This window comes from Idiotropiscis lumnitzeri, chromosome 19 (assembly GCF_059441095.1).
Source record: "Idiotropiscis lumnitzeri isolate Australia: NSW breed Sydney's pygmy pipehorse chromosome 19, RoL_Ilum_1.0, whole genome shotgun sequence".
Taxonomy (NCBI): Eukaryota; Metazoa; Chordata; class Actinopteri; order Syngnathiformes; family Syngnathidae; genus Idiotropiscis; species Idiotropiscis lumnitzeri.
This window is the reverse complement of record NC_142409.1, coordinates 2,588,197-2,612,103: the sequence shown is the minus strand read 5'-3', so window position 1 is coordinate 2,612,103 and position 23,907 is coordinate 2,588,197. Positions and strand designations below refer to the sequence as shown.

The window sequence follows — 23,907 nt, the reverse complement described above, 5'->3', positions numbered from 1 at the left end:
TTGAGAAAATGTGGCTTTATTTATGCTCCGCTTAAGTGACAAAATACATGTTATTTAGGTGTGATGCAAAGTTGGAAACCAACTCAAACTCCAGTTGCTCATCTCTGCTCACAGGTCACAATCCATCCGGCAACAGCAACTTGTGATATGAACTTGTGCTACGTGATACGCCATTATTACGATCGAGGGCTATTTTATAAAGGTTCCGGGTCTATTTCTGCATGAAGCTTGCGAGCCGTTTCAAATTCATGTAATTTCCTCATCAAATTATGACTGTTTAATAGCTTGTTTTTGAGAGGTGCACCTTAAATAGCACCTCGAGAGTTAGAGCAGTGACTCGGCCATAGTGCAGCTTACTCGTTTGTCAGTTTGATGAGCTCTGACGTCCACTTAATAGTCCAAAGTAATTTTCTGTCCAAAAAAGAATGACAAGTACAAGAAACTTTTCTTATGATCATAAAATATAAATAAATCATGAGCCAATTCCAACTGAATGTTATTAGCTGCAAAACAATGAGTGCTGTATCTGTTTTTAAGCAAGTAAAAAATGAAATGCTCTGCCGGAGTGTCCTTCAAGCATCTCGCCATCACGCCGTGCTGATGACAGCGCTGAGCTTAGCCTGCTCCTCTCTGGGAAGTGAGTTCACCACGGCTTGGAAGTCTGCCAGGTGCTGCTGAGCAAATTGCTTCAACAGCGTGGCCAGAATTTTCTGCGTTTCTGAGCGCAAATGGCAAAAGAAAGATACGTATGTCAAGATCAAAGTTCTGATGGTATTAATAGTAGTAGTTTTAATACCATATTTGCACAATCATACAGCGCACTTTTAAGTACCAAATATTCTCCAAAACAGACAGGTCGCCCTGTAAGCAGCCCCTATATTGCCATGTACAAGGGCTATACTATTGAGCAACCCTTGACAACCTTTGAGCATTTCACAGTGCATGCTAGCACCCCATGCTGGTAAAGCCCGAGACTACAATACGACACAGAATTGACTGTGACAAATTGTGTGAACACTGTTAGTGATGGTTTGAGACAGTTACAACAGACAAGTATGTATGTGCGAGAGAACGCTGGATAAAAGGGCAGCTGTCCACGATGTTGTAGTCGTATTTGTTATTACAAGCAAGAAACATTACAGACAACAGACTCTGAAGGGGAAAAAAAAATCACGCCGCCCTTAGTACTACTCACAAGTACCACTCGTGACATCTCCCTAACCAGCCATCTGATTGGCTGAGACTGAAAGTCTCCCAGAATGCTTTGTACTACTTGATACATGTGTTGTTTTGTGGTATTTTAATTTATTTTTGGGATGTGGATGGCATGAGAGATGCATGCTTTGTGTGAACTGTAATTCTTTGTTCCTTGTTTTGGTTGTTTCATTGTTTGCCTGTCTTGGTTTTGATTTAAAATCGTGACGGTAAGGAGTGTGGTGACTAGTGGCATCCTTCCCCTGACATTGGTGATCCCGCACTGTTAATGTGTCTAACCAATGGATGGTTGAGTTGTCACAAAAGCGGCATTATCATCTGCAAGATTGCAAATGACATGTAAATAGCACAATTTGGCCTTACTAGACTGGCTTTCTCCAGCTGCGAACTAGCATGTAGGAGCTAGCATGCGGGAGCTAACGTGTGAGCTAACAAGTGTGAGCTAACACGCGTGAGCTAACATGCGCCTGATCGTACGGTGCATTGAATATAGAAAAAGCACACACAACTGAGACTTGGCCCTTTAATTCGGTGAGCCCTATGGTCGTGAAAATACGGTAGTTACCTTTATCTACTTCCTTGTTGCCAAGCACATGACGGGACGAGTCAACTATGGGCTTCATTAGCTTCACAATCTGGAAGGCATCAAAACTTTCTTAGAAATTGGACAGAAATATTAACACATGAAATGAGCATTCAATAAAATGCAAGCTTGTACTCTGCTCTATATAAAAATGGGTTAGTTTTACAAAGCCCAAGTTTATAGTCAACAACTGTCGATACTGTCTGGAGCGTGTTGAGCGCCCTGTCGAGCTAGCTGCACCAGCGACTGCTTCCTGACCATATGCAAACTCGGTCATTAAAGCAGATGACTGTGGTTGACATAATCAGTATGTTCAATTCATCGTTGGTGTTTTTGCTGTCTGAGATTGAAATTCTCCAATTAAGCTCATACGGGGCAAAATTTGATGCATCAAAATTATCATAAGTTTCAAATTGCATATCTAGCTCTTAAAACCTCAATTTAAATACCGAAAATGGAACAGTAATCCATTAGAAGAGCAGTGTGGGTAGTAGAATAGGTCAAGTGCTTTTGTATTTTCTTTTTTATTATTCATTTATTTGTTACACAAGATTTTGGAGGCGGTTGAGGTGCTCAATGCATGGCGGACACGTGCCACAGTTTAGTACAGCCGTTCAAATTATTATAGAAATCATAATTTATTTTTAAATGCATTATCAGTAATAAAGGGTTTGTAGAAGTAAAACACTGTATATGTGAGGGACTGTTGTGGTCTAATTATTTGGGGCTCATATAATAACAAATTAATAAATTGCAGCTTGAATTAAATGACGAGCATTTTTGTGGAATCCCAGCAATAATGTGGACCTGTTTGTTTGTCTAATTCACGGAACAAACTGTAAATGTTCCATTTTGTAATATAAAAATATATTATGAAATATATGGTGGTATCTTTGTACCTGAGATAATTTTGTCACTTTGTGACCGTTAAAAATTAAGAAAATACTATTTTTCCCCATCAAATATCACCTGAAAATGATGTGATCTGGCCTGATTTCCAATCACATGACCGACCATGACATTTTGTTAGTATGCATTATATATTAAAAGAGATATATTTTTTAACACAAAATCTAAATTAAGAAGGTCCTAAAAACAGGCCATGAGGGTTTATATGGAAATGACTGTACAGCACACTGGCGCCAAATCTGGAGATGTCCGCTATTTGCAGGCCATTGTATTATCATCCCACTGGCCACCACAATTAAGGACAACTGCACAATCCAAAAACGTGTAATTCAAACGTGATATCAAAAATATTGTCTTGATGGACATTTTATATGAACTAACTAAGTAATCAGGTGTCGTCTCACAAACAGGCTTGCTGATGCAAAATAATAATTTCAGAGAACATGCGATTTCAAACTGATTCGAATTAAAAAAAAAAAACAAAGTTCAGTTATGGTTATGAAAAGTGTATTATCCCCTGAGCACTTTGTTGGGCCTCCTTTTGCATTTATTACAGCACCAAAGCAACATGGCATGGAGGTGATCATGATGCGTTTAGCACAGTTCAGGTGTTGTTATAGCCCAAGTCACTTAGATGTTGACCTTGCGATCGTCTCCATTTTGGGGTTTCTGTCTCACAGCTTCCCTCTTACATTTTCAATGTAGATACAAGTTGCTGGCAAATCAAGTTCTGTTTTTCCACGGATATTAAAGCAAGTATTGTTAGCTCTGGCTTTGAGGGCAGGTGTCAAATCCTGTTGGAAAATAAAATCTCCAAAAAACCTTATCGACGTTGACTGAGGACTTGAAAGGACAACTGAGCCACATCAGCGAATGACACAGCTCCCCATACCATTGCTGACTGTCAAACAAATTAATTTGTCAAATCAAGTTTCAAACTATGCTTTTAGGTCAATTGAAGTTGAAGTGAACATGTACCTTTGTGATTCAGTGTTAACAGAAGTGCCTGCACAGACAGGAAGCCACAAAACAGATGCACAAACTGTTAAAAATTAGCAGAAGTGTCTGCGCTGCAAGGTCACAACTGAACATGTACTCCTTTGCGGTTCAGAATTAGCAGAAGTGTGAACCAAAAGATGTCTTGTAAACGGAATCTGTTGGAATAAACAGGAAGAGCGTTGGCGAGTGTGATAAAGTCAATCTTCCAGTTTTCCATTCTGTATGAGTTGCATATTCAAATTGCTTTGCTGTGATGCAATAAAAACCACAAGAAAGCAGGAAGCTTCAGCTTTTTCTCTGGGCCGTCTCACTGAAGAGGTCCAGAGGACTGCTCCTCGCGAGTGACAAAGACAATCTTGGCTGGTTGATTCATTTGCTCAGTCTTGTTTTTATAGCAACATCCCTGACACTTACTGTGAAAACTTCACATTGGACTTCAAGCAGATTGACTGTTGTACTTCTCCAGACTCTGGGACCTTAATTTCAGAATCAAACACAAAATTTACTTCAGTCTAAAAAGAGGACTCTGGACCACTGGGCAGCGGTAGCGCAGCCAGTTGCTTTTGATTCAGAAGCGGCTTGAGTCATGAAATTCTGCAACCGTGGCCCATGTCATGCAGACGTCTCTTTGTGGTGGTTGTTGATGCGCTGACACCAGGCTCAGTCCAATCCTTATGACGCTCCCTAAGACTTCTGACTCACCATTGTTGACAAGTTCTCACACCTCCCGGTCAACCCTGTCACTTGTGCAGCTTTTCCAGTCACCATTTCCCTTTTCTCTTAATAACACTTCTTGCCCAATTTCTTTGTGGGACTTTCTCCTTATGGAAAGTGTCAATGTTCATTTTCTGCACAACCATCAAGTCAGCAGTCTTCCCCATGATTCTGAAGCCTATCAAGCCAGACTGAGAATTTTTTATGGTTCTGTGATCACGCCCCAATATTTTAACGATTTCAAGGGTGCTACGTTCCTCTGCAAGACCTTTTACATTTCAGTTAAATCTCTTTTTGGCCCCTTTTGCTTGAGACAAATAAGCTGCCTAATATACTTAATATAACAGTGTTAAACTCCTTCGGGCCACACCCGTCCTATTACACAAATACACATCACCTGATGTGCTTACACCCAGTAAGTATTCCAATGTATGCAGTTTTTAAGTGGGAAAATGTGCATAAAAATAATGAATGTCCTCATTTGCCAAATAATTGTGCACACTGTGTAGAGTGCAGGTGTCAAACTCTAATCCTCAAAAACCCTGCATATTTTAGATGATTCCTGCCTCCTACACACCCGATTCAAATGATCAGCTCGTCAGCAAGCTAAGCAGGAGCCTGAAAACAATACTGCTCATTTGAATCAGGTGTGTTGGACGAGAAAAACATCTAGAACAGGTAGGCAAGTGGACGTTGAGGATTGGAGTTTGAAACCTGTGGTGTAGAGGATCAACTGGTTCTCAATGTAAAAATAGAAGACAAGGAGAAGAGTAAAGAGTGCGCACTGCAGCATATTGGTTAAGTATGACGGAGCCAATCAAAAAAAAAAAAAAAAACACTACACGGAATTCAACCAGTTCACGTGCCACAAGTATTAAGGGGAATGTACGGTACCAGAGCAGGATTGTGCGAGTAGAGCATTGTCAGGCAGCTGAACACAGTCTTGTTCTCCTCCATGTCCTCTTTGAGAGGAAGACGAGCAACCAGAACAGGGACAACCTGTCAGGAAAAAAGACTTTTTAATTTTTTTTTTTTTAGATTTGAAAAATTGCACCTTGCTATGCTCGAGGCGTTACGTCACCTGCTCCAACGGTACGGCGTCCATGTTGCTTAAAATCATTCTGCAGAGGGCTGCGCACAAGTTATCAATCACTCTGGGGTCGGCCTCTTTGGCCAGCAAGTTCGAAAAGACTGACAGCATGGTGGGATAATCTCTGAGGTGGACATCGCTAAAGAAGCAGCTTTAGAAGTGTATTTAAATTAGATCTTCAGTTTCAGCTTCAGTCCAGTTTCTTTCATCTGAGGCAGCTGGCTAAAGTAAAGCCCTATCTTTCCCAGCAGCACTTAGTAATTACAGTAATGCACTTTATTTTGGAGTCAGCCAGTCCTCCCTCAAGAGTCTCAAACTGGTGCAAAATGCTGCTGCTTGCCTTTTAACTGGAGCTCGGTAGATGGAGCACATAACCCAATCTTGGACTCTCTTCACCAGCTCCCAGTGCACTTTAGAGTTTGCTTTACTTCTGTTGGTCTTCAAAGTTTTAAATGGCCTGGCCCCAGTGTACCTCTCAGAGCTCCTCCACCCTTACGCACCAGCCCACTGCCTCAGGTCTCCAGACCAAATACTTTATTCTTTAGCTTTCGATTCAACATGAGACTCTCGCTGTACTGCTATTATTCTGGTATCTCTAGAAAATGGGTTTGTGTTTTAATTTGTGTTCTAATTACCTCCTAATTTATATGACAGCATATGGAAAGCGCTTTGTTACAGCTCTAGCTGTTGTGAAATGCACTATATTCATAAAATTGTTTGTATTGTATTAAGATACTTATGTTTGTCCTCCAATCTTTAAATGGTCTAGCCCCAGCGTAACTCTCTGAGCTCCTCCACCCCGACGCACCTGCCCGCTGCCTCAGGTCTGCGGACCAAATGCTGCTGGAAGTGCCGAGGACTAAGCACAGCCTCAGGGGGGGGATTGTGCCTTTCCTGTTGCCGGTCCTTCCCTATAGAATGAGCCCGCACTCAGTCCACTTTTAAAATTATGATCTATATTTTTTTAACATGTAAAAAGAACAGAAATGAATATAGTCATACGTAGAAGATTTAAAAGGAAAAAGAAAGAGATGCACAGTTTGCATGTTCAATAGGGAGCAGGAAAAAGTAGAGGACTTATCTAGTCCTACCCCTTGTTCTCAGTGCATTTTTACTTAATTTAAATTAATACAATAGATCATCCATATGAAATCTAATTTATAATAATATTTACATTACACTCACTGTTATAGATAACAGGAATTTCACCATTAGGCAATTTACTTACATTATATAGTTTTTTTGTACTTTATTCTTGAACATGTTTTTGAACATGAATGAGTCACAACTTTTCAGGTCAGTTTTCAGGTCAAATTATTCCACAGAATAACACCTTTTACAGAAACACACCTTTGCGTTATGTTTGTTCTTGGTTTGGATTTTTTATGCAAACTTGTGTCCCTTAAGTAATTGCAACTTTCTCTCATTGTGAACAGTTTCTGAATGTTGTGGCAGACCAGGTTATTATGTACTTTGTACATGATTTGCGCGATTTTAAATTCAACAAGGTCATAATATTTCATAGTGTTTAATTTGATAAATAATGGATTTGGTGGTTCATTATATTTTGATCAATTAATATATTATCTATTAGCGTGGCTGTATTTATAAAATCTGTTGTTTTTTGGAGTCCTTTAGGGTTTTGTAAATCGATGTTACAATCAGCACACATTATTCGTGTTTTGTCATTTGAGTGACTAAACATGTCCATTAGTTCTTTGTTGAATATGTAAAGGCATGATTCTGGTGTATGTTTCAATAATTAAACATTCCATTATGTTCTCTATTGTGTTCGTCATGCAATCTATTATACGAGAATTGTCTGCATATATTGCAACACCCCCACTCTTTCTATTCTCCTCATTTGTTGTAAATAATCTACATCCTTCCATATTCATATCACTCATTTTTTTTTAATTATGAAGCCAAGTTTCTGATAGAGCAATTATTCTGAATTTGTTTAGTTATTTTAGTGAATTTTCTATAGACTTCTATTGTATAATTGAAAGTGTGTCATCCAGTTTTATATTTGTGTTAAATTTATCATCCATATAATATTCAGAATTTACAATGCAGTAATTATTTTTGTAATAGTGGTTGTCTGGCTCCAACTTATTTTCAGGATTGTGGTCAGCATATTCAAAGGTTTTGAAATCCATTTTTTATATATCGATTTACTGTTGTGGTTGGCTCAGTTGTTGATCAGGTGGTTTATTTACAGTTCCCTGCATGCTGCTTGGTGGTGTTGTACTTGAGTATGCCGTGTTGCTGTGCTGATGCGGGGGTACACTATAAGTTTATCATGTCTCAAATAAGCAATGTCCATTCTGTCAGGCGCAGCTTTTAATTTATTTTCTTTTTTGATGCACAGCATCTGTGAAGTACTCCTTTATATAAATGTTGGATACTTTTAAGTATTTAGCTCTCTGCAGTATTCTTGTTCTGTACTTATAGTTTTCAAACTTCACCACAACTGGCCTGGGTGTAATTCTGCCAGGTTCGAATTTCCCAGTACGATGGGCTCTCTCCAACTCAAATTTGGTTGGAGCGTCAACTTTTCTCTGAAAATGTTTTGCATTTTCTCTTCCGTATCAGACCGACTCAACATGAGACTTTAGCCGTTCTGCTGTTCTTGTGGTATCTATTGTTTGTGTTAGTTCTAATTTGTTTTTTAATTTCCCGCTAATTTATATTACGCCCTATGGAAAGCGCTTTGTCACAGCAAAAGCTGTTGTGAAATGCGCTATATTGATAAAGTTGTACTCTATTGTATTGTTTATCTTGGAGACTTATCTGGCATGAGAGGCTGATGTGGACATACGTAGCGTTTAAGACATGTACAAAGACTTTGAATATACACATTGTGTCTGGTTTCTCCACTAACTCCCACCAAGACATGGGAAGCGGGATGGGGACGTGGCTACATTGCTGCCTAGAAACGGATGCTTTGTGAGTAGTGAGTAATTTTACTGATTTCTCCAAAACAAATTTCTAAAATTTAAAATGCAAGCTAATATAATTTTTCTGATCAAACAATGCATAGTTTTTGACTGAAAAATGGGCCATCCCGACCGGATGATCCGTTTACCCCAATCTCGCCCATATGACTAAAAAAGGATACGATGCAACAAGGGGCCCAGCAGCCTGAGCGAGACATCCCAGTCCAAATACACTGTTATTGCGGACCTCCGCGTCACTCTCTTTCACTCCGGCGACCAAGACTGGGAGGAGACGACTGGACAGTTGGCCTGCCAATTCCCGACCTCCGGACGTGCTGATCAGAGCCTGCAGAATTTCTCCAATGGTACCCAGAGAAAAGGACTTTTCTGCCTCGGTACATGATGATTTCTTTGGAAGACAATAAGAAAATAGATAATATGAGGACAACAGAAAACAAGTTCAATCAAAGCAATTGTTTGTTTGAACAAACATTTTATAACTTTATACACTTTACTTTATTAAATAGAACTAACAATCCAAACATGATCTGGAAAATGTTTCTGGTCGGAATATATATTCGTAAAAAATGGAACATACATTAATAGCTGCTTTCCAGAGCAACTCAGGACACACAAATTGAATGGATGATAGAGGAATAATAATTTTAAAAAAAACATTAAATAAGCAAAGCATGAAATAAATATTCGCATTGCGATTTGTGAGTCATAATTTGTATTGCAGAGGGAGGCTTACTGGATTTTTACTTTAAGAGGCACTTTGTTTCCTGGTCTCAATGGCAAACTGGACTTTATTCCCTTTCTTTAAGGTCTCTTTTGTAAGAAGACGGGAAATAATTGCATATATAAATTGTCAATTGTAAGTTGTTTCGAGTAGTTACTTTTGAAATATTGCTGATTCGATGTTTGTTCCCAGCTGATTGTATCTGTCCAGCCAACATGTGACCAACAGCTAATAAAAAAAACATCTTTTGTATAACTTTAAGGCTTGAAATGAACGAATTTGTGATTTACCATTTTGTACCTCGTACAAACACAATGAAAAGCAAAACCATGGACATCCCTTAAAGCAGGGGTGCTCATTACGTCGATCGCGATCGACTGGTCGATCGCAAAGGTAGTATGGGTAGATCGCATGACATTAAAAAATAGATGTCAGCCTATCATTATCCGTCATGTGATTGATACAGGGCACCCAGTCAGATGACACCTGACTTTTTTTTTGTGACACATAGGTCACCACGCATGCACAAACCACGGTGCTAATGCAGCACAACTAACAAGCTAGCGAGTGGGGGTGCTGGACCAAGTAAGAAGACAAAAACGTATCACTTTAATACGGAATGGGAGGAGTTGTTGTTTTTCACAATGACATTTTCGAAGTGCGTTTGCCTCATCTGCCAGCCAACCATCGCAATACCAAAGAAGAGAAATGTGGAGCGGGATTTTCGGACTGTTCATGGAAAATATGACACCAACTTTCCGCCGAAAAGCGAGCTGAGGAAGAGAAAGGAATTAAAAAGCCAGTTGTCAGGACAGCAGTCATTTTTCAGACAACTATCAAGATATACATTCAGCTCTATTATGTATTATGTAACAGTCAACTGTTAGCTATTGGTGGAAAAACACTGACGACTTGGTATGTGATGCACTTCTTGTCAGAAAATGTAAACTCACTGTTTTGCTCAAGATGAGAGGCAGCAGGTCATTGAGGAAAGGAGCGCAGCTGGCCGCAGGCACAGAGGCGGCCAGGAGGGGGATCCCTTCACCTGCAAACTCTTGGAGCATGGCATCGTACTCTGCCTGAAACCAGAAACAATACCAGCACAGCCTTACACACGGCAGTAGGTGGTTCAATATTGTGATGAATGGCTGTCAGAACTTAGTCACACTAACGAAAATAAACTCCTGTGTATGACGCAGTGCAGGGACAATTCAGAAGTTTAGCACATTGTACAACATAGAGCAGGGGTGCCCATTGCGTAGATCGCGATCGACCAGCCGCTTGCAAAGGGGGTGTCGGTCGATCGCATCACAGGCAGATTTGTTGCATGCCTCACCGTGCATGCACAAGGGCGTTAACGAGCAAAATTAGCAGTTGCCATTTTGTTCCATGTACTCTAAATCTAATAATAAAGTATAAAAATGATGGGAACATGTAAGCTAATTATTTCCACACAGCTTAAGAGGATTTTTTAATTGCTTTGGGCTCCGTGGCGGGGGGTCTTGCAGTGGCTGCAGAACTAGCGGGCCAGGGGGGGCGGTCGATGCGCGAAGGTATGCGCTTGCAGTTTCAGCGCTGGAGAATGACACGCGGGACGCAGGACCCGTCCACCACCACAACCGGCACCCATAGCGCAGGCAATCATTAAGTCAAAGTACCCGTTCCAACATGCCTAATATTTATTGGGAGTCTGTCTGGACTCTATGGTTGACTCATTCAGCACAAGTCATCAGTAAAGTAATGATAATGTGCACTAGTTGTATTGTGCAATATGAGTAGATCACTTGGACTTGGTTTTGGTTATTTTATAAGTAGCTTGCATGCTGAAAAAGAGTGGGCACCCCTGACATAGAGAATAGTAAAACATAGAGCAACTCACCAAGCTCAACTCTCAAAATGGATTATGTATGTGTACCTAACGTCATGAATTTGAACAGTCTATGATAGCAGTAGCTGGGAGCCAACCTCTTGGTCGTCGTCATCAGCTTCATCGCTGTCCTGACATGCAGTCTGGAAACAGGGGGGAAAAATGTTAATTTGGTATTACCATTGAACTTTAGCGACAACGATTTTTGACACACAATTATGACCGTCACCTTCTTCTTCAAAACATCACGGATCACAGTGCTGATCTCCTTGAGGCGAGAAGGGTTCTTGAAAACCTCCTCCTTGCAGAACTTTATAACACTGTTCATTGTTTCCAGGATGCCCATCACAACTTGGCGCTCTGGCTCTGTGCGCACAGTCTCCAGAAAGCTGGGAATCACCACATCCAGCATCTTCAATAAGGCTGCCGACGGGCGAAACAGGACAAGGCTTTTTACTGGATCATTTTCTGTGTTCATTTGCAAATTAGCATGTTGCATATCTGTATTTATTTTCATGTGACTACACAGAGTAATACCTTGGTGATTGAAGTCGGTGGGATTCTCGTTCCAAACCTTGTGCTGTGCGCGACAGAATTGACCCATGGCTCCGAAAGCTGCCCGGCGAACATCCTCATGGGGATACTGGACAAGAAGTTTAAAAAATAAATAATAAAATTACAAAAAATGGGAGGTGAAGAAGCGTATGATCGCAAGGCAGGCAGAGGTACTTACATCTCTCATCTCAAAAACCTGCTGGAAGCTGGACTCCAAGAAGGGCTGGAAGACAGCACTGTTTAAAAAAAAAAATACGGGCATAATTAAAAAACAAATAGGAGATAAGGGGTCATTAGGAAAACATGTATCACTCCATGTTAATGCAAACAGACAAATCAACCAATCAGATGGCAGCAAAGGATAAAGCGTGCATGAGAGAGGCAAAAATACACTTCATTTGGACAAATGATAATTTACGATATAATTTTTATCATTTTCTTTTATTCCATCCATCCATTATCCGCCGCTTATCCGGGGGTCAGGTCGCGGAGGCAGCAGCTTCAGCAGGGAAGCCCAGACTTCCTGCTCCCCAGCCACATCTTCCAGCTCTGCCGGAGGGATGCCCAGGCATTCCCAGGCCAGCCAGGAGACATTGTTTCTCCAGCGTGTCCTGGGTCGTCCTTGGGGCCTCCTGCCGGTGGGACATGCCCGGAACACCTCACCAGGGAGGCGTCCAGGAGGCATCCTAATCAGATGCCCGAGCCACCTCATCTGGCTCCTCTCAACGTGGAGGAGCAGCAGCTCGAGACCGAGTCCCTCCCGGATGGCCGAGCTTCTCACCCTATCTCTTAGGGAGAGCCCAGACGCCCAGCGGAGGAAATTCATTTCGGCCGCTTGTATCCGAGATCTTGTTCTTTCGGTCACGACCCACAGCTCGTAACCATCGGTTGGGATGAAGATCAGCACCTCCAAATCTGAAATCATGGTTCTCAGTCGGAAAAGGGTGGAGTGCCCTCTCCAGGTCGGGGAGGAGATCCTGCCCCAAGTGGAGGAGTTTAAGTATCTTGGGGTCTTGTTTACGTGTGAGGGGAGGATGGAGCGAGAGATCGACAGGCGGATCGGTGTAGCGTCCGCTGTTATGCGGACGCTCTATCGGTCTGTCGTGGTGAAGAGGGAGTTGAGGCAAAAGGCTAAGCTCTTGACTTACCAATCGATCTACATGCCTACCCTCACCTGTGGGTCGTGACCGAAAGACCAAGATTATACTAATTTTATTCCCCCAAATTGTAATTTGTTTTTAAATTCAACTCTTCACTATTCAAGGATATATTGTTCAGCAGACCATTGTTTATCCACGGTTGAGAATTTGCAAATTCACCTACTGTATTTGCAGATTTCTTTTAAAAACTATCATCCATCATTAGTGGAAAAAGTTGCCTATTCATGACTGTAACTAAATACTGTCTCACTCATTCAAGTGTTAAATTTGTGATTTCCACTCAGGGAGAGTTGTGATGCCCATGTCTGCTCTGGCTACTTTGGCTCATGAGCGTTTTGCCAAAATAGGACTAAACACCAATAGTTTCAGTAACAACGGCTCAATCTAACGAGTTGGGCCAAAATAGGACTAAACACAGCATGAAAACCAATAGTTTCAGTAACAACGGCTCAATGCAACATCGCTGACCAAAAGTTTGTGTCGTCACTACATGGATCCACAGTTTCAGGTCAGCAAGCACAGTTGGGCTCATCATTCTCCCATTAATTGCAAAATCTGTGACTGTTGGACCACTCACACCAGCAAAGAGAAGGAGCAGCACACGAGAGGCCATGGTGTGTTCATTCAACAAAGCATAAACAAATTGTTTCACACTCGACTGAACCGTTATAGGACTACTTAATTTTTTACATGCATGTACAAGTCCTTAGCCGAAAGCCATGTACTATATTTTAATTCTATGCGTACATCCATTTTTGAAAATGTTTATACGTGTTTGATATACAGTGGTACCTTGAGATACGAACGTCCTAATATACGATTTTTTTGAGATACGAAAGGAAATATTCATGAATTTATGTCCTAACATACGACGGAAAATTTTGAGATACGAACGCGCCTGCCTTCTCAGTCTGTGGTGACGTCACACAGTCCGACTGTTTGGTTGCTGACGCCTCACTGTTTACACACACGTCTTGTGATTCGTAGTGTTTTGTGCTGGTTTTTGTATTATTTTGGTTAATAATATGCAATTTTGTTATTAACCATGGGTCTCAAAGATAAAGGTGGCGAGAAGAAAAAAAAACTAAGAAAATCACAATGGAAATTAAACACGAAATTATCTCCAGGCATGAATGTGGGATTCGTATCGTCAATTTGGCAAAGGAATATGGTCGCAATCCTCGCACTATATCCACGATCATCAAAGAGAAGGAAGACATCAAGAAGCCGCAACCATCAAAAGGCGTCGCCATTATTTCGAAATCACGTACTGAAATACATGACGAGATGGAACGGCTACTGTTAATATGGATAAAGGAGAAGGAATTGGCTGGCGACACCGTTTCGGAAGCGATCATCTGTGAGAAAGCCAGCGACATTTTCAAAGACCTTAAGCGTGAAGCAGCCGAGACGGAGGGGGAATCATCGCAAGGGAGTGAAGTGTTCAAAGCCATTCGTGGATGGTTTGACAACTTTAAGAAACGAAGTGGTATGCATTCCGTTATCCGGCATGGAGAAAAGCTGCCAAAAAAAGATTAGAATAAGTTTAGATTTTGTATACTGTACATATGTGGAAATAAGTGTTTAAATGTTTTTGGGTTACGCAAGTAGAAACAAGTGTTGTAGTGTTTACGTATTAGTCTTCCGCCTGCAGGCCGCAGCTCACCGTCACCGAGGTAAATAAAATTAGTTTTTCTATTGATTTTATTAACATTATCTTATGTTTTTTGTAATTATGTGTGTTATTACTCGCTTATTTCTATACAAATTGTTTATATTAAATGTTATTTAACTGATTCCTGGGGTGGTTTTATAGCGCTGGAATGCATTAATACATATTACATGTATTAATATGGGAAATTTTGATTTGACATACAATTTTTTTGACATACGATTGTTCTGGGACAAATTAAAATTGTATCTCAAGGTACTATTTGCGAAAATTTGCTATTCATGGTCAGGATTCATTTTAATTTGGTTGACTGTACTCATTTAGAGAATATGTCCAGTATTTGCTCTAGTCAGCGCTAAACATTATTAACTCATTCACAGCCAGCCCAGCTAAAATGAATGTATTTTTGGGCTTCTATATCCGTCAATGAAAGCAAATGAGTTAAGGTATAATACCCAGTGTTGTATGCAATCTCTCCCAGTGCGTCGCAGGCGTCTTCCTTCTCATCAATGTAGGCGTTCTCCACACTAAACCTAAGACCAGAGATAAAGAATGAGGGGAACTTTCGTTTATTATGAATAATGAAGAAATTATGTTTGTACGCTGCGGCATCGTGGACATCCGTCTCAGGCTCATCATCCACAAATTCATCCGAATCCTTTGACTCTTCTTTGTCGTCGTCTTCATCGTCATCCAGCAGGACAAACGTCTTGTCCTCGTCGAGGTGTGCCTGGGAAAGAGAAACCATCCCTATTTTACGTTCCATACGATCTGTAGTGCAGCTTAGATAATATCTGGATGCTTCATACCGTGATGCCTTCGTTGGACTTGAGAGCAAGTAGCATGACTGTTGTAATGGGAGTGAGGTGAGGAGTCAGGCAGTCCGGGCTGACAGTGGACACAGATGAGTACAGACTGTACCTGATGGAGACAGGATGTGTTACCCTTCAACGTTCCTTTATCGTGACTGATACAATGAGAGGGAGAGAAAACAAGATTAACATACGTGCAGCGTCTTAGGTCAGGGTCATCTATGGAGTCGGTGAGTTTGAGACCCAGTTGAACGCATTCGGCAGCAAGAGGACTGAAGACCTCTTTGCCAATGGTCCGAGCCAGCACAGAGAGCGTGTCTAGAACAGAAAGCTGCCAGCTATCATGTTTTCTGAACATTCGTGGGGAGGGGTCCACTTACCTAATGACTGAGTTTGCAGGGACCTCATTTCCTCTGTGGTGGCTGTGAGAAAGCCCTTAAGGCTTTCAATGACCGGGGGGAAGTAAGGAACTAGCAACTCCTTGGCAGCATTGGCTGATAAGATTGAGGTATGAGATATCAAATGAGCAGTTGCACATTGGGGATATCAACTGGTTTCAGCCCAGCGGCCCCACGGAATAAACTTATTTTCATGATAGCATGACAATGTCTAAACCTCATTTTCACAGATGCGTACTATGGTTTGAGAGAGTTCTACAAAAACATGTCTCACCAATGGCGCCAATGGCAGATACAGTGAGCTCTTTGATTTTCAGGCTGTCGGTGCTGTTGAGGGCAGACAACATGGTGTCCATCAGGGTGGGAAGGTAGGGCTCAATATCTGCTCCTGTTTTATAAGAAACAAGGAACAATGTTTTTTTGTTTGTTTTTTTTTAATTCACCTCAAGTCACACACAGTTAGGTCTCTGAAAAGCCTGCCCAACCCTTAAGGTGGGAAATGGCAGAAAAGACGGCCGCGAAGTATGTATTACGAAGATCCCCTATGATGCACAAAGAACCACATCCCCCACAGCTGCAACACCCTTGTTAAACTTTCCAAACCAAAAGGTAAGCTTAGCTGGAGTCGTCAAATGAAAAGATTAGCATCAGCTGCTCTATGAGTATAAATGATTTTACTAATGATTACTGGTACTTATACTACTTACTGTATGGTTATGTAAAAGTACACAGAAACGGGCATTTCAACCTGGACGGATGTCCGTTTTTGGGACGAAGGACGAGAATTTTTAAAGAAGGCCGGAAGTAGGTTTTTTATCCATCCCTTTAATTGTCCCTAAGAGAGTGACAGACAGAAAGAGAAAGAGAGAGTGCGAAAGAGCAAGCGAGCGAGAGAGAAAAGAAGATCATGGAAGCGACACGCACACATGCGTGTGAAGAAGCAATTGAGAGCTAAAATAAGCATCTTATGTAGCGTTGGAGCAAAGGGATGAAGAGCAATAAATAAAGATGAAATAGTGAAAGGAAAAGACAAAAGCGCTTTAAAAAGACAAGGTCGAGCGGGGACAAACGGAGACGAAGGATGATTATCTAATGAATAAGGACAGAGGGATCATAACAAAGGGGTGCCCACGTCACGGATGCAAGACGGATCTGCAAAATAGGGGAAGGTTTTAATCTCTGATCAGAGTGTTTTTTTTTCCAGAAACGCATTGCAAATATTTTTTTTTTGGAGGGAGGTTTGAACAGATTATCGTCAATTCGAATCATTTTAATGGGGAAAGATGACTTGTCATATGACTGTTATGAGTTACAAACGTGGTCATAGAACAAATCAGAAAGAATAAAACTTTGCCTACACTCTTGTGCTCTCGTAATGCTAAATTCAAATTCTTTATGTAGCTTGAAAGGGATAAAGGGATAAGTTTTCCTCAAACTGTTCCCATAACAAGATCCATAATGTCTCTGTATGATGTACGACAATAGAGATTTCTGGAGTGAGAGAGTTGTCTCACCCCAAATGTGGTGTGTCGCAGTCCGTTTTTTTGTTTTTCCATAAAGCAGTATTATATTGATTGATGGAAAGTGTGTAGTTTCTGATGAGTCTGTAAGATACACACCACTATTTCATAACTTACCCAAGTTCTCCATGAAATTCTCCAGCGCATAAAAGGCCTTTGTGACATGGCCAACCTTGGCCTGGTTTAAAGACGAAAGATAGCCAAGCAGCAAAGGCATCAATTCCTCACAATGTTTACTCACTTCAGGCTGTGAAATGGAAGGATACCCTCACTCACTTATGTTTCAGTACAGAAATAAAGAAGAGAGTACTTTTGTTTACATAAAGAAACAAAACAGCATGATTTAAAAGGTTACCTGCAAATGTTCCGAGAACTGTCCCAGTGCAAAGAGAGCAGCACTGCGTACCACCTGATTAGCATCCGAAAGACTCTGGCAGACTGTCTGCAGCACCGATGACAGCATCCTGCATTGATGTAAACACAGGTCATGGTTCATCCATCATCCCTGACAAAAAAATGTTTCATATTCAACAACTTCACATACTTGGTGCGTATATGATCAGCACATCCTTCAGCCAGCACAGCAAGACACATGAGGCCGCCCTTCCTCTGATACGGGTTATCACTGGCCAGGCAGGTCTGAGTCAGCGGCATCTAAGATAACATTTTAAAGTCAAAAATAATTAAATAATTTTAAAAAATGAGGATTCTGTCTCCTTCCCAACAAGAGGTGCCAGATGTCAGAAGAAACAAACGACCCCAGCATTATATGGGTTGTAGGCAAAGGCTACACACATTACAATCACGTCAGAGGAACTTCTGAGCACAAAAGCGTGTTTTGATCGCACAAAGTGTGTTTTGATCGCACAAGAACTATTTCGAGAGTCTAGTTCACTGATTGCTCGCCTGCCGAGGTGAAAAAGCTGCCAAACCAACGCAGTGTGTGCACGCACGTACTTGGTGTCTGGGGCGTACGTGCATGTAACGAAATATTTTATTATCTTTAATAAATTAGTTTTGGATTATTTTAAATAGGTTAAAAATAGCTATAGATTGCTTTTAGATAATATTTTTATAGCTCCACAAAGATTTTCCCGCAGGTATTTGAAAATATAATAATCTTAAAGAAGCCACAGTAACAATCTGATTCTACTTGAGCAACTTCGAAGAACTTAAGACATCTTTAAGCAGTTGTGCAATTGTTTCGTCTGTAAGCACGTACTTTTCACCCACCTTCAAGGTAGTAAAGAGAACGACAGTTACATTGTGCGACTACTCCACAGGTTGGTAATAGGAGAGAAGTATTTTATGATCGACACTCTTGCCATACCTTCGCCCGCCGTTATAAAATTCAAGCAATGCTTTCTCTCAGTGAAACCTTTCCGACTGGACAACTTGTGTCGGGGATCCAATGTTTTCATCTGCTTTCTGAATGCATCTTTTATCCCCACTGTATAAATAGGAATCATGTCCTTGAACAATCTTATAAATCGGACGGTTCAAACGTTCAGCCTTATGTTTAATTTATGCTCTAGTCATCCATCCATTGTCAGTTCCGCTTCTCCTCAGGTCGAGGGGGTGCTGGAGCCTATCCTAGCTGTCTTTGAGCATTAGGCGGGGTACACCCTGAACTGGTTGCCAGCCAATTGCAGGGCGCACAAAGACGAACAGCCATCCACACCTAGGGTCAATTTAGAGGGTTCAATCAAGCTACTATGCATGTTTTTGGAATGTGGGAGGAAACCGGAGTACCCAATCAAAATCCATGCAGGCACGTGGAGAACATGCAAACTCCACAAAGGAAGGCTGGAGCCGAAATCGACCCCTCGACCACTGCGCAGTGAGGCCATTGAGCTAACCAGTCTGTCACAGTGCCGCTGTTCTAGACATGTTTTTAAAAATAATTAACTGTAAATCTTACCTTCCTACTGTGTTAGTTATTAACTGTAACTCGTTTCAACAAATTCAAGTAACGTTGCCACTGTTAAAACCAGAGGACAGTGGTAACTTTAGGTGCATAAAAAGAATTAGGATTACTTACCAGTTGGTGGAAAAGTTTCTCTGGGGGCATATGAAGTGCCATGGTGTCAATAACCTGTGTATTACCAAGTACATTTGTTCATAAAGCGCTTACTTTAACCGACAGCCTCCTCAACACTGTAAATTGCTGCACGAGACGTGAACAAACCTGAGCAGAACAATGTTTAGGATTGTCATTGTCTGCGCCATCTCCGTCGTCGTCTTCATCATCCTCAGGGTCGTGCTCGCCGGGCGGCGGCGTTGCAGTCAATACAGGGAAGATGGCCTGCAGTATGGGGAGCAGCAGCTTCTGCTTCAGCACCGTCTACAGCATTAAAAAGGAAAATACAAGGTAAAAAAAATAATAAACAGTTGTCTTGAATTTTTTTTATTGTACACCTTGCTGATGACCCTACCTTGCTCTTTAACTTGATGAGAAAGGCAATGCAGGAGAGCGCTTTGACACGCAGTGAGTCAGTCAGCGTGGTATCACCGCCCACCTAGCGTCAACAACGAACGCACATGCGCTTGCGTCATATCATTCAAAGCAGGAGTCAACAAATGCCTGCAATTATAGATGACATGGAGCTCCCCACCTCCAAGAAGAAGTGAACCATGTCTGCAACGTGTGGCACAATGATGGACACCTCGCTCTCCATGAGCTCATTGAATACCTCCATTGCCTCACTAGCTTGGCTCTGAGGAAACAAATAGTCATGTTAAATATCTTTGAGTTGCTTAAAAATAATAATAAAAAAAAAAAATTTATCAAAATATTGACCTCATCTGCTTTGATGAGGTGTTTCAGAGCTACAATCAGACTCGGGATGATGGAGCGCATCTGGTTCTAAAAGGCAGAAAATTGTGATTAAAAACTTGATAAAAATAGTTGTGTAAACACATTGATTGATTTTATTTGGCCCCCGAAAGCCGATTATGTGCATCAACTTCTTGTGTTGTTCTAAAATATCAAAATTGCATGATGTCTTCACTTTTAAAAACAGCGAGAAATTGTAAGCATTTTTTTTAAATAAATGTAATATTTGAAGACAGTTTTTACTACTATGGGATTTCAAAACTGGCTATACATCAAATTTTAGAGATACATAACATGGGGGAATCATACATTTAGGTTCACAGTCTTAACGGCCCTCTGAATGAAACAAAACTACAATGTTGCCTGCAACAAAAACGAGTCCGACACCCCTGATGCAAGGAGATCGACTAGATGAGCTGTAAACAAAAGTCGACCGTTATAAATATCCCATCCAGGTACTTTGGTTTCCTACCATATTCCAAAAAGACGTGTTAGGTCACTGATGCCTCTCAATTGTTAGTAGGTATGAATTTGAGTGTGAATAATTGTTTGGCTGTATGTCTTGGCGACTTGTATCCCAGGGGAGACAGACTCCAGATTACCCGAGACACTCATGAGAACAATCAGTGAAGAAAGTGGATGGATAGGTTCTGTTTATCAAAATACATTGTCATGTCACAGAGAATGCTATATGCATGCCACATCAAGTTTTATGTTTTGATTTAGTTATGACAAATACTATTTGTATCGCTGTAATTTATTTATTTATGTGTCTGAAGGCTAAGGACTGTTTTTATGGAGGTACATTTGTACATTTTGTACCTTGTAATTATAGAAAATAAATGTAGAATTGTAGCAAAACGAACTTGGAGAAAATATTTTTGGGTGGGTTTTGTACTTGTATTGTATATTTGAAGTTAAAGGAGCTAAAATAACATGTTGTAGAATCAGATTTTGTAGTGGTACCAAAAATAATTTGTAGCAAAAGTAACTTGTAGCAATAAAAAAGATAACTTTGAAATTGGCCGACTACAACTGTAAGTTGTGCTTCAACTACAAATACACTCAGCTTCTGTATGAGCTTGTTGGATGGTGTCATTGTGCCTAATGTTGTATCATGACCAGTGATACGTAGCCAGCTTTCGCGCTGCAGGAATTTATCAAATTTCACCAAATTGTTCAGAATTTATTTGGGGGGGGACGACAAAAAATATACATTTAATCATCTATTCCAGGCAGAACAATTAAATACTCTTAAACTAGATGGTACAAGGTACCCGGTCTATCCACCAGTGACCTTTGGTGATGCAAGGATTCCACACAAGGCCATCAATATCAGCCTTGGTGCAATACAGTATGGGAAACACTGATATAGAATTCTGAAACTCAACTGCAGACAGGGACGAACAAAACAACCATAAGATTAGTCTTACCATATGTTGGGTTCCAGTGTAAACTGTCATGGCCGTAAGGCTGAGGATGCAGTAGTACAAGGCTGTCGGGTTGTTGTGGTCCTGTAACACGGTGCTGAAAAGCTGCAGAAGCTGGGAGTAGTGAGGCTGGAAAGGCTCCGGGTTGGACTCGATCACCTTGTTTAGAAGCAGCAGTCCAACCTGTAATAGGAAGCAGCATATTGAGAGAGTGGCTATTGGTCATTTTAGCATTCATTTTGACCTGCAGTGCTAGACCTGTCTATCATGTGGGTTGGCACTCCTGGTGGCTTGATTGAGGAGCTGCAGCAAGGCAGGCCAGCTTTCGGGGGTCTCATGCTTGACCATCATGGCGCACAACTGGGAGAGCGAGTGCTGCACTTGGTGTCTGCAAATGCCAAGAAGCAACAAGTCAAATCTTCTACCCAGTCAGCTTTTTGTTTTATATCACGTATACACGGTTACCATACCATGTTAGTTTTCTCAAGACAGAACATAACAGAGCACAAGCTTCCACTCTTGTTTGTCTAAGCAGCTAAAATTAAGAGGAATTAAATCAAGAGCTTTTGTGAAATCAGGTTATAGCGCTATGAACTCATTCAAATTTTGGACTATTAACAAATCTTTTGTTTGTACAACATGAAGCGTATTACATTTTTCTTTACTTATGACATGTAGTTATAGTTAAGCCTGCAAAAAACATTCCTTCACACAAATGTGTAGTACAAGCACTACATTAAATTGGGAAGCATTAAATCTGGGATTGTATTTATTTTCTCTACCACTTAGCCTATGTTGGGGCCTGCAAACGAGACGCTTGAGTCAAGTGTTTAAGTGTGGCAAGGTTATTCAAAATGAGTCTTAACCAAATAAAAGGCAAACAAAAACTACACTAAGTGTAACCAAGTATAAAATGTTCACTGTTTATGTACTGTGTTGTATTATGGCGCATTGAAACACTTCTTTTCTATAGTAACGAGGAGACATTTAACATATATGGTTTTGTTGTGTAAAAGGTAGCTTACTCTGTTTCCTGCATGAACGCTTGTAACACCACCGCCTTGAGGCTGCGTGACAAGAGGTCAAAGGTGACATCATTATTATTCTTTAGATTTTTTAACAAACTGTGAAATGAAGAATATTCATCAAAAGCATTGAAACTGACCTTTCTCTGTCAGGAGGGCTTATCTTCCGCCATTGTTTCTTCACTCTGAGCCGGAGCATCACTGCAGCTGACTGACGGACCTAGGGGACACAATAATAATAACAATAATAATTTTTAAAAAACATATCTGTTTCTCCTCTATGAGAATGAAAACAGTCTTACTGATGCAGGACGAAAAGAAACATGCCTCTTATGAAAGTGACACACACTTTGAAGATGGCAATGCCCCAGGATATAAACAAACATTTTGCAAGTGTGCAGTCACATACCTGAGGATTTGGGGAGCCTCTCATGACAGCACAAAGGGCAGGAATGATGGCTGGGTCTTTGAAAACCTGCTTCAGCTGGATCGTGGCCTAAAGGGGAGCACACAGCTCAAGATTTTACATTGTCTGACACTCGTACAAAAGTCACGCAAGTGTATCCATAGCAACCAAGCCTCCAATTAATAAGGAATCCCGGTTGACATCCAACTGTTAGGTCTTTGTTGCTCATTTTTGTTATGCTGACAACGTCAATCATTTTAAGGGCTTACCTGCTGGATGATAGCATTGTCAGGCTGTGTCATTCGCAGGAGGATTTGCTCAAGTTCTTCAGTCATTGTCACGAAAATGAAACTTACAGAGTAATAGTTAATAGAGTGCTCGCGTTGACTTCTTGGTGTGGCTATCAGAGTCCCCCCCACTAACAAGTGACGATTCTCAAAGGAAAGTTGGCGTTTATGTCGCTTGCTAACACGTTGACTATGACTCCGCTTGTTACACTAACATAAATTAAATTGCGGTGATGTGGAATTGAGGCTGACAAGTTGGAAGGCAAAGAAATATGAGATTTGTTTGCCTCAGCCTGTCAGCACGCGAGACAGAGCCTGCCAGTGTCCCACGTGAGGGGCGTTAAAAGGACCTGCGTTTTCTATTTTGCTTTTACACTGACGAAAACGAACAGCGCCTCGAACTGGACAGGAGGACTACATTAAGCAATATTGCAAGGCGGGCGGGCAAACAACTGTATTGGCAATGATATAATAAGCCACCCGATGTACGGCGTATGAATAAGTATTGATGAGCATATTATCATATTTGTATTGCACATTGAAACTTGAGGGATATTGAAGCCACAATTTTCCATCTGCAAAAATGACAAAACGCCATTTTAAATCTGGACAAAATAACGAGCGTTACGAAAAAAATAGTATTCTTTAGAACTTACACCCGAGTATGAAGTATATAAAGAGTGTTCTGAACAATATGCTTGAGGTGTACTTCAAGTATACTAATTTAATACTTTTTATACTAAATTGG

General features: G+C 41.0%; 1 protein-coding gene across 1 annotated transcript; it reads right to left on the bottom strand.

Moving 5' to 3' along the window:
- ipo4 (importin 4) lies at positions 1-23,513 on the bottom strand. Its single transcript, XM_088283073.1, has 30 exons — positions 23,142-23,513; positions 22,876-22,962; positions 22,607-22,686; positions 22,467-22,508; positions 21,700-21,829; positions 21,445-21,624; positions 19,976-20,041; positions 19,791-19,892; positions 19,611-19,694; positions 19,364-19,519; positions 19,217-19,270; positions 17,720-17,829; positions 17,531-17,639; positions 17,293-17,422; positions 15,930-16,043; positions 15,638-15,751; positions 15,452-15,575; positions 15,255-15,366; positions 15,048-15,175; positions 14,901-14,978; positions 11,792-11,849; positions 11,596-11,701; positions 11,288-11,481; positions 11,157-11,201; positions 10,145-10,270; positions 8,632-8,858; positions 5,502-5,634; positions 5,315-5,419; positions 1,781-1,850; positions 1-718 (listed from the first exon to the last, which is right to left on the bottom strand). The coding sequence occupies exons 1-30, from the start codon at positions 23,205-23,207 to the stop codon at positions 588-590; spliced, it is 3,261 nt and encodes a 1,086-aa protein (XP_088139199.1). The 5' UTR covers positions 23,208-23,513; the 3' UTR covers positions 1-587.
- Positions 23,514-23,907: the final 394 nt, after the last annotated feature.

Coding starts and splice junctions, on each gene's coding strand:
- ipo4 (XM_088283073.1), bottom strand. CDS start 23,207: ATGACTGAAGAACTTGAGCAAATCCTCCTGCGAATGACACAGCCTGAC. Junction 17,640..17,719: donor GCTGATCATATACGCACCAA/GTATGTGAAGTT, acceptor ACATCAATGCAG/GATGCTGTCATCGGTGCTGC. Junction 15,752..15,929: donor ATCTGCCATTGGCGCCATTG/GTGAGACATGTT, acceptor CAATCTTATCAG/CCAATGCTGCCAAGGAGTTG.